Source organism: Cyprinodon variegatus, unplaced genomic scaffold (genome assembly GCF_000732505.1).
Source record: "Cyprinodon variegatus isolate N-32 unplaced genomic scaffold, C_variegatus-1.0 Scaffold357, whole genome shotgun sequence".
Classification (NCBI taxonomy): Eukaryota; Metazoa; Chordata; class Actinopteri; order Cyprinodontiformes; family Cyprinodontidae; genus Cyprinodon; species Cyprinodon variegatus.
The window spans coordinates 90,760-102,224 of NW_015150810.1; the positions used below are offsets into that span (position 1 = coordinate 90,760).

General features: G+C 38.2%; 1 protein-coding gene across 1 annotated transcript; it reads right to left on the reverse strand.

Annotated features, from left to right (window-relative positions):
• Positions 1-2,934: 2,934 nt before the first annotated feature.
• Positions 2,935-8,965, reverse strand: LOC107091913 (zinc finger protein 36, C3H1 type-like 1). The gene is made up of 2 exons (XM_015386141.1): positions 8,819-8,965; positions 2,935-5,032 (listed from the first exon to the last, which is right to left on the reverse strand). Exons 1-2 carry the CDS (start codon positions 8,870-8,872, stop codon positions 3,806-3,808), a joined length of 1,281 nt encoding a protein of 426 aa, XP_015241627.1. The 5' UTR covers positions 8,873-8,965; the 3' UTR covers positions 2,935-3,805.
• Positions 8,966-11,465: the final 2,500 nt, after the last annotated feature.

An 11,465-nucleotide genomic window follows, 5' to 3' on the forward strand; every position in this document is an offset into this window, starting at 1 on the left:
GAAGCACAGGGTAAGGAGGAAGCAGAAAAGGGTGGCAGAGATGTAATAGGGGGGTGGGGGGGTCCTTTCACCTGCTAATAAATTCCTCTGCTGAGAAGTAAGGTTATATAGAGACCGATTCTTTCAGTGAAACTGATGGACAACGGTTACAGTTCAGCAGGGCTATTTTCCTCTCCTTTTGTACATGTCTTTGACCCCCACCCGAATGCAATCTCAGTGGAGCAGGAACAGGGGGGGGGGGTTGTTTGACTCGAGGTGGGGGCTCTGGAGCTGCTCTCAAAACTGCTCCTGTTTCTGTGACAAAACAGATTTCTAAAGACATGATTGGATAAATCTAAGGAATACTGTTAAACTGTAAAAGCTCAGTTTTATTCCAAACAGATTGTATCTAACAGTGTCTTTAAAATGTTGGGTTTAGTTGAATGCATTAATGAGAAAATCATGTCATTTACATCGTTTGCAGCCTCTGTATTGAGGAGAGGATTCTCCTCAATTGTTCTAACTTCCTTAAATCTCGTTTGGGAATTCGATGGAATAATAACGTTAGGAGGTGTCATATAGGGAATTATGAAATGTTTTCCACTAAATAGGCTTTTTTATGATCGCTTCTGAGTCATTTTTTCAAGGAGTAAAAATGTAACTTTAACTTGTCCAATTTGACTAAAAAAATGGAAACTACTGCGAAATGACAACCTTATAAAGTATTTTTTTACATTTCTCCACAAAATTTGGTGGTTTGTATCCTATGTATCGAATCTGTCAATAAAGTCAACAAGAAACTGACTATTTTTTCTTTTGCAAGGCAATGGCCAATATTTAATGATGATGTAGGATGCTGACAACCCTCTAAAGAAGTCTGAGTGCTAAATATGAAAGAGAAGCTCGTTTGTCTAAAGTATGGCTTTAAAGGCGTGCAGACATATGCAACAAGATTATTGCAGCCTTTTTTTCTCACAGCTTTTATATTTTACAATATTGCAATGACTGATCACCACATCTGATAATCTGCAATCAACTGCAAAACTGTTAGGACAAAAGAATAATTTAAAAGTGCAAGATGTGTTGATATGTGAGAACAGTAACACACCCAACTTGGTTTATTTGCTTTCATTTCCTTTAATTAGTTGGGGTTAGCTTAAATAACTCTTTAGAAAAAACCCTCTAGATGTGATTGACTGAGTTACTAAAATGTATTGCTATTATTACTATACAGCTCCACAAACTGTTGCAGTTTCCTACTCTCAAGCACTTTTCACCCCCCACCTCTTAATTCATTCAGCTTCTTGCACTCATGCATGGCGGGATACTCAGTCTTCTAGACAAAACCTCGTCTCCACGGCCCATATGTTGACCAGTGGTGGACCTGAATGCAGCCATCTGCCTGCCTTCCCTATGTCCTGCAGCGCAGGAGTGTGGGATAATAATCTCTCTGGGAAACAATGACACATACCCATACAGGCCTTCACATGCCTCTAACGCTGCACAGAAAATGAGTCAGTTCCAGAACAGCCCCCATCTTAAGATGTAGGGACAAGATGATAAAACTAAGTGCGTTCATAAGGAAAATATTCCGATTTCTTTGGTCAAAAACAAGACCAGCAACTTAGTTTAACTGAAAAAAAATGTTAACGTCTTAATATATTTTTCTAAGACAGTGATGCATTAAAAAACCTGATATATTAGCCATAAAAACTTAAAGGATAAACTACATTACACCCAAGCCTGCTAATCTGTAAAGGTAAAAGGCAGCGTAGCTCATAGCTTGTTTTTTCTTTACAGGAATTAAGATTAAGAGTTGCAGCTTCAGGCTAAAATTTACTAAAAGCTCCACCAGAATGGCTTAAATCGAAGCATATTACTGTGTTAGAATGGCCAACATGAAGCTGCAGTGGAAGTGTTTCAAAAGAGACCAATACAAATTGTCGCCACAATTATGTTCTGCGCAAAACATTTTTTTCTGCTTCCTCTTCACGGGTATGTGCAACTTTGTTAGATTATCCTAGTATTTCAAATAAATACACTAAAACTCCATCATGGAATGTATTGTAGATAAGCACTTCAAGCCATGGTGACTAAAAGCCTGGCTGTGAAAACAATGACAGAATCTAATGTGGAAAAAATCTGGAGATTTAATTCAAAATGTTAATTTAGCAGTGATGCATGGTTGGTTATCAAATTTAGATCATTACAAGCCTTGCAGCACCAGGCGTGTAAAACATTGTTCCTTGAGTTTTAGCATCAGTTAACTTGAAGGAATTAACCATAGATGGAGGAACCTTCCTCCCCACAAACAAGCTCATCCTCTACTGATCATTTTAAACCCGATTGTTTTTTTTTATTTCAGCAATTTTCCAAAATGCAAAAAACAAAATAGTGATTCTGCAATATTTCCATATACACACACAATGCTTTACAAGCAAATAGGTGCATATAAAAAATTAGAAAGGCTTATTATTTAGGCTAATTGAAATATAAAAGTATCTGCTAATATAAAAGATGATCAATCAACAACCCTGTTGTATAACTTGACACCTTTAGATTAGATGCTTGGAAACCTGTGACAGTGAAACTGCTACAAAAACATTTCTTTCACGCAGAAAAAAATGCTAAACTTCAAAAACAGACATCAGATGTGATGCCAGTGTTAGAATAATTTTTGTGTTTATACTCCAACCTAACCCACTGAGTCACAGGGTGGGTAGTCAATGCAAACCAGATGTGACAGTTCACACATATCCTGCTTCCTTCCTGCTCGCTGCACCTCAAAACCTGTGAATGGCTGCTGCTGCATACCGCCTACATCAAAGCCAACACGTGTAAAGGAAGAGAAAACCGTGCAAGATTAAGCAGATGGAAATCATATATTTGTCATTACCTAAAAGGCTGGTTAAATAAGGAAAAGAAGCAAAACTTTTTTAAAAAGGAGAAAAAAAAAAAACTTTATTTTCAGTACAAAAAGGTAGAAGAAACCCAAATATATTAAACTCGGTACAAGCATCAACTGAGAAGTCCTCTATAAATACGTTAAAATAAATTAAAGAAATTAATTTACTAAAGATGAACGCCTTCATCTTTAACAGGTCTGAAACTCATCGACAAAAAAGGGGGATTCTTAAATAGAGAAGGAACATCACGACACCCGTTCGTCTAACCAGACCGTCAACACACAAAAAACAGCTGAGTAAGGTCTCTAAAACACTAACGCATGTACCCTAAACCTCTACAGTATGCTGGATTCATTTCAGTAAGGCAACAGACGCTTTTATTGGATCTTGTCTGGAGAACAGTAAACAGCCAAGAAGTAATACTGGATGATGAAGCAAAATCAACAATGTTATAGCGGAAAAAACAAAAACAAAAAAAACAACAAAGGTTTAATGCCAGTAATCCAAGCAAAAAAAAAAAAAAAAAACATTTGAAAAGCTTAAACAACTGTGTGTTAGATACACCATAGTTTGGGAGTCTGAACTAGAAAAACAGGTGATCTTTGGCTTTGTCTTGTACTACAAACCTTTCATACAACATGAAGTCAACGAACAACTTGGCTGATCACACCGATCACATTTGTTGGCAGTGTTGCCTTCAAGGCACATATAGACAATTTAGATAAAGAATAAAAGCCTATCCGTCAATATAAAACAACCATTGCGACATATTTTCACATACTGCCACATTAATCTCAACAGGAATCTCTAAAGTGTTTTAAATCTGCCATTTAGTCCTCATTTCCTTTAATGCCGTTGGAGGTGCAAATGATACCTTAGGTCAAAAATATTTCCCTTAGCTTATAGAGACCAGCAGCATCTTAGGGAACAGAGAGCTGGCTGAACACTGCCAAGCGTTTTCCATTACCGTCTTTACTACCCCCACAGGATTCAAAGCCGCTGAGAGAGCTTGCAGAGCTGCCTCCATCTTGGTCCTGGTCTGAAAGTGAGGTGTAGGACAGGGAGCGGGTGCCCAACGACCCCAGGAAGACATCGGTGGCACCGGGGCTCTGACGGAGGGAGGGTGAGCTGGTGGGAGACAGTCCGCTGGGCGAGTAGCCCGAGTCGGGTGAGGGCAGGAAAGGGGAGCGTAGGTCGGCCTGCCCGACCTGGGCTGCAGAGGGCTCACGCATTGGAGCGCCGGATGCCTCAAAAGCAGAGCCCAACTCCAAAAAGGCACTGGAGAGGAGGTCGGTGATGTCGGCGCAGGACGTAGGCGAGCCAGATGAGCTGCATGTAAAAGAGCCTGCAGCAGAAGGTGGAGTGGCGTCGGTCAGAACAGACTGGAGGACGTACTGAGGAGATGAAGGAAATCCAGCAAAGCTGAAACTCTGCCTGACAAGGGGAGGCCTGTTTGGGCGCAAAGTAGCGGAGGAGGAACCTGCTGGCTGGTGAGGAATGTTGAGGGAGGAGGAGACGGATAAGGAGGAACGAGAGAAGGTGGGCTTCTTCTCCTCCTCACTGTTGTGGATAAAGTGACAGCGGATCCCGTAGGGGCAGAAGCCAATAGAGTGAAAGGTGCGGCATGGCTCGGTCTTGTACTTTGGATGTCTGTTAAGATCACGCAGCTCTTCTGGGCCGTGGGCAAACTGGCATCTCCCGCCATACTTGCACTGGCCGTTCTCTGTGAAAGATCTACAGAGTTCGGTTTTGTAGCGTGACGAAGAGCCCGATGAAGAGGAGGCGGCAGCTTGTAAAGGAGTGGGACTAAACTCACTTTTGGACGTATGGAGTTCAGTAGAGGACCAGTTTAGACTAGCTTCTGGCATGCTCCTGGTTTCCACCAGGCTGACTGAACGCTGGGAGAGAAAACCAAACTTTCCCCACTGGTTGGAGCTAGCAGCAGGCTGGGAGGGGACAGGGCTATCTGAGGGCTGCCCCCATAGGCTGGAGGTCGGAAATGGGCCTTCTGAAAAATCTGGAGGGAGACTGGACACAGAAAACGAGGCGCTTCTGCAGAGCTCGCCGACATAACCTGGAGAACTCTTGGCCATATTCAGAGGGAGGGCGGGGTGGTTCTGCTCTCCAAGGTCAAGGCTGAGTAAATGCTGTAAATAGAAAATAAAAAAGGTTTTAAAATATGAAACAGTACTTTATTTCACATTTTTCACGGCAGGATTTCATTGCTTCATGACCATAAAAGCTTGCTGTAAAGCCTCTATTGTGGCAATATTGCCCCCCCTAATCTATAAATAATTAGATAGACAAAAGGTTCCTTAAAGAAGACTTTTCTGCAAAATTAAACCCGGTGAGACTAAAAGTTTTCCACTTGAGTTCTGAATAGAGCATATTGACAGACAAAAGATTTAGGTCTTAAATGCAAAATGTTTACATATTTTTTTTATAATTACTGCTCCAGGTGGGTTGCTCTGTCAGCTAAGGACACAGTTTAGAGTCTCTATACTCTAGTTAAGGATTAACTGATCAGTAGACAATTATTTCAATAATCAATCCAATTAATTGTTTCAGCCCATGTTTATAAACGCCACCTTAAAGGGATGGAGTGCAAACGAAAGCATCTTATTTAAAAACATCGCATTTAATGTAATGTGTCCAAAATCGAGTCTCTCTGCAATTTGATTGTTTTGTTCTGTTGTGATAAAATTGTATATATATATATATTTTACTGAATTTGCATTGTAATTCGTCACAATAATCCAAGTATTTTTTTGTTGCTCAGCTGCACAACCATTACATCTTTATACACAAACCATGTTGTAATACCCAAGAAGAATACCCTACATTTTAACATGCGGTGTGTCCTTTTTGGAGTGCAGTCGGCAGCATTCCCACTCTTTGCAGTTTTTAAAAAACCATGCATCCATGAAGGCAAAATCAGTATCTGTAATTTTTTTGTACATTGTTTAGCACCTTCCAGCTGTTTTGATCAGTTTCTAGTTCCTAACACTGGAAATGCAAGTTATTCATTTTTTAACGTCTTGAAAAGGAGTAAGTTTAAAAAAATTAAATGAAATGCATTACTCATAATGCCAGTACAGCCTATTAAAACACACAACAGGTGAGGCCATCAAGAGAGGTTATTTTTCTGATTTCATGCATTTACACTTTTGCATTTCTATAAATACTTTCTGATCGGATTAATTCTTACATCCTGTAAAAAAAAAAAAAAAAGAATTGGGTTGGCTTATCACATCTTAGATAAAATGTTTGAAATACATTAACTTGATATTTCCTTAGTTATTGAGATGCAACTGCAGGATAATTAGAGGGCCATCATATCATCCATCAGCTTATTCTTGGTGAACTTTGTAAAAGACACAACTATCTTGATGTTTGCTAAAAAAAAAATTCCAAAAAGTTTGCTTAAAACTGTTCCAGAGCTCAGAGCAACCCGGTTATATCAATGCCCCCATCATATCAATGTTTTCATTTTAGCTTTTTATGGACCATGTGCAGAGAGACAGTTTTTTTTCTTGTTACATGCAAATAAACACGTGAGTGAACTAGATGCTCTGATATATTAGTCAATGTGTTACTGGTGTTTTGCAGAAACTCAACCTTCGTTTATGCACAACATGTCCGTGAGGTCTGCGTAGCCAAATTATCTCATTCTGGGCTTCCATGCCGCTCCACACGCGTCCATGAGGACAGAATGTCCGCATTAAGCACCTAAGAGAATCTGCAACTTCACGGACAGCTCAGCGCAGAAAAACGTGGCAAACAAGCAGCTTCTCCTACCGGCGAGGCTTCCCAAATGCAAACATCTAAAGACACCCTGCGATTTAACCAATACACCCCACCACCATTAACAGATCATGGAAAAACTATTGCAAAGAAATAATTGTCACTCCTGGATGGCATGAAGAGGCATTGGAAAAAGTTTTAACAGTTGTGTTTTCTATTTCTGAGTATAATGGTGTTGTCAGCTTGAACACCTCCTGAAGAATAGCCTTTCAGCCTTACGGATGCTATTGTGCAACAGAGACACATGAATGCTGCTGGTAGAATTAGGAACGAAGCCTTCTGGAAAAGGACAAAAAAAAAAAAGAATGACTGAAGCTCTCCATTATAACAAGTATGAGGGTGTGTATTCTATGTATCACACAAACTACATGTGAAGGAATAACATTTTTGTTTAACTTTGTGAGGTGGGTTGCTTAAATATGGCCTCTTAACAAGGGATTGTGGGAAACTATATAGCTCCTAACAGCAGCAAGGAATATCAAGAGGTCCCTATACTAAATTAATTGGTGCACTGAAAAAAACAGCACAGTGCAGCATAAGAAACTGAATAAATAACTGTTCAAACACTTAAGCTGCATTTTTGCTATGACTCTGTTAAACTGCAACGTTTTTTTCCCTCTCTTTTCTAGCTTCAATTCAGTTCGTTAGATCTAAAAAAAAAACAAAAAAACAATTGATTCATCATGATTAATTGATTATTGAAATAATTGTCACTTTATTAATCCAATTAATCATTAACTGTAGTATAAAGACAGTAAAACACGCCTTTAGCTGACAGAGAAACACACTTAGAGCAGTAATTATAACAAAATTGTAAGAAAGATGCATCAATATTTAGCATTTCATAAAGAAATGTCTGTCAGTATGCTCTAATCAGAATTCAACCTGGTTTCATTCTGTAAATCTTCTTTAAGGAACCTTTTCTGATCTGATTATTAATCGATTAATAGAAAAAAATTATAGACAGATCAATCAATTAACAAAATAATCATTAGTTGCAGTCCTACAGTTAATAAAAAGAGTTATTTGAACCAGAAAAATCTGTCCACTATTTTTTGAGCACGTTGACATAAAGACAGCGTGATCAATCTGAGATAACTGTTCAAAATAAGGTTTTAGTGCCCAATTCTTATCACCTACACCACTGCAATATTTGATTGCATTGCACTGCAAGATTCTTGCTGAATAAATTTGGATGGAGAAAAAAAAAGCACATAAATATGAATCTATATAAATACCAAACCGCTCCTACAGCCTAAATATAAACAACAATCAAAGGAAATCCTTAAAGACAAGTATTTTGCAGAGATGCAACAAGTTGGTTTTTATCCAACAGCACATCATTTTGGGTTTAATCAGTCCTGATCAGTTACTGGGTGATAAAAAAAAACATTAAAGGAAAAGTCAATTAGAAATTGACAAGATCAAAAACTGCTGCTGCTTTTGTCTTAAAAACTAACAATATAACCACAAACTAAACTTATATGCAACAAATGAGGGCTTCTAATGGCATATAAAAATCTTTTGAGTTCAGCTTCATCAACAAAATAGATCTGATGCTCTCCAAGCAGGTTTATAAACATTAACTTTAGTATTAAGCTAAAAAAAGCAACAGTTTATAGAAATATAAAGTAGAAATAGAAGCAGGCGATGACTGTAGCCTAATACAAAACAAAAAGCAACTCAGCCTAACTTTGCAAAGTCCAATGTTCTGATTCAACTTTAGTAGAGTTGATTTATTTAGCTTAGCCTATTTCATTTAGTGTGGAAAGACAGGAAGTAGAAGCTCTGATAAGAAAATCAGTGTGAAAGTTGTAAGAAAGTTGCTCAAACAGTTTGATGCTAGCCTGATGTTATGAAGAAGTTAGACAACAAGCGCCAAATCGCTCAAAACTGAAACAAATTCACTTCAAAACTTTCAAAAAAAAAACACAGAAGTAATAAGATAAAACCTGCGCTTCAAAATTAAAAGACTACTTTATTCGTAACTCAAGGCTAGAACGTGTTAAAACAGCGCGAGAGGAGGAGTTGTGAAGTTTTGCTAGCAGCTAACAAGCTAACGTGAAGTGAGCTTTAGCGAACTAACGTCTTCCTATCTTAGCTTATCTTCCGCCTTCAGCTCTTCTTACCTTGCTCATCGTGTCCTCCAGCTCCGAGAACTGCTTGAAAGGGTGAGCTGGCATTTTCGCCGAAATATCAAGGCCTCCGGTCGGTCCAGTTTATTCGAGCCGGACTTGTGCAGTGCAATGGCATGAGAGCGAGTTTGGTGGTTCAGAAGTTTCTAGCCGCGTGAGACCACGTGTGGATTTAAACAGCGCCGTTAGGCTCCGCCCTCTGGAAGTATGCATGCAGCGCTCCGAGGCAACCATCTGCAGCCATTTATTTCATTCAGTTCAAGTAGGCTACAGAAATGTTCGCTTAAAAGGGAATTCTATAGGAGGAGATCTGCATAAAGCACTGCAGATGCTTTAAAGAAACAAATGTTGCTCTGCAGCTTATCTACATTGTTGGGCTGGCTGTTAGAGACCCATTTCATCAAAGATTACTCAGAATAAGAGATAAAACCAGGCTTAAACTAGCCTGATCAATGCATTCAAACCAAGTTGGAATAAACTCCCAGAAAAAAAATGTTAAAGTGATGAAACCCTAAGTTGATATAAAGAAATAAGACACACATTTGTTTAGATAGGCCTTTAACCCTATACTCAGTGAAATACTTTGAAAATAAACATTTTAAACTCATAGATTATGGAATTGGAAAGTCAGTTTCAATTAATAACAAATTAAACCAACTTGCCCGAATAGATTAAGAATAACAAAAGTGCTTCTATAAGAAATTAATGAAAAACACTCTGAGAGTGAAAGAAACACAATGATTTTTGATACAACTTAACCTTAGAGGCATTAATGTTGATACATTCTTTAGTTTATAAACCTACATATAATTATTAACTAACTTTACTTTTTAGCTTTTCAATGATCTTTTTACCTTTTTTTTCTTGACTTGTTAAATCTTTTTTCCAACTTAATTTCAGAAGGTAATATATCATTCAAGGGCTCATCTATTTGGTCAAATGCCAAAATAAGATGTACAGCAGCATCTTAGCTGAATGGCTGGATATAGATCTTGTGCATATAGACCTCACTGAAGGAAGGGGGGGCTACACTTGTAAGGGGTATGCAAGTGATCAAAAATGGTAAATTGCCCTATAAAGGGTTAACTAAGATATCTAAACATAATTAGTTAAGTTTTTTGTTTAATGTTCCTTTCTTTTTAATCAACAATTTTAACTTTTTTTTATTGATCATCCAATGTCAGATTTTCATGTTTTTTTTTTACCTTTATTTGTGTTGCAGTTATTCTATTGCAATGTACTTTTATTTTTTTCCCCCCCATGTAAAAAACTTTGAATTGTCTTGTAACTGAAATATAATATGTCAATAAACTCTGCTTGCCTTGCCAGGTGCAGCCGAGTCAGGTCCAGTGGCAGATATGTAGAAAATTGTACATGAGAGGGTAAAAGAGGCACACAATGGAGCTCTTCTGAAAAAAAAAAAAAAACTCTTAAAACATCAATTCCCTTTCTCTTTGAAGAAACAATTGCCACACTTAGATATAGGCTAACTGAGGAAAAGTAATGTTTTACAAATAAATATCTAAATATAAAATGTAAATCCAGACAAAATCCTTAAATTATCATACAGGACTCCTTTCAGTCATCACTTTTTGGAGAGCTTATAGTGATGATTGCTGCCAAAATGTCTCAGATTTAATCTAATATCTTTGAACAAACATAGGATAATTACATACCAGGTGGTCTAGTCAGGGGCAGATTTAGGAAATTTGGGGCCCTAGGCAACAACAGGCATGGGGCCTGCTGAATTGACCCATTATAGAGATACAGAGATGTTAATAAAATAGACATCCATTCTGCAGGTTTCGTCCCTCTCTTCTTGTCCCTTTTCTTGTAGTTTTCCTCTATATGTTTTGTACTGAGCTCACTTTTCATGCTGTCTCAAAAGGAATAGAAGATTTTTTTCCAATCACTAAGCTCACTTAGCCGATTGCTCCTTCCTGTGTTTCCAAAGAGGCACCATAGACAAGCAATGATCTGCTTATTTGTTCTCAATTTTTCATTTGGATGAGATAATAGCTGCATGAATCATGACAGCAGACAAGATAGAGGAGAGCAGGAGGCGGGGTTACCAATCTACTTGCTCTGGTGAGCAGAGTTAGCTGCTTTTATATGTTGTAGCCAAAGTCTACACTAACAGAAAAAAAAGTCACTAGATTAGGCACTAGGTGCTTTTCTGGAATAAAAGCACTAGAGGGGTCTGAAAAGTTGCTAAATATAGCAACAAAAGCACTAAATTGGCAACACTGCTCTTCGCGTTGTGTGTTTTCAACTGGTTTGCTGCTGTCTGTTTGGACCTTTCTGAAAATTTGCAGCAAATGGACTGATCCAATGTGGTGGACACTGAAGGGGGGCAGAGACACACTTAATATTATAGTTTCATCAAAAACATAATGTGCACAAATATAAATTAAAAATATATATTTTATGGGGCCCCCAGGAATTTGGGGCCCTAGGCAACTGCCTAGTATTGCCTAATGGTAAATCCCCCTCTGGGTCTAGTTAGATAGGCTGGATTCATGGATTCTGTGCATTTCTCCCTCATCAGTTTCCTTTTCATAGCTTATTTCGTGTCCTTGAGTCTGGAATCTTTAATCATTTCATCTCTACATCCTATGCTAAAAAAAAAGTCCTAATTATT

Coding starts and splice junctions, on each gene's coding strand:
- LOC107091913 (XM_015386141.1), bottom strand. CDS start 8,872: ATGCCAGCTCACCCTTTCAAGCAGTTCTCGGAGCTGGAGGACACGATG. Junction 5,033..8,818: donor TGGAGGACACGATGAGCAAG/GTAAGAAGAGCT, acceptor TTCTATTTACAG/CATTTACTCAGCCTTGACCT.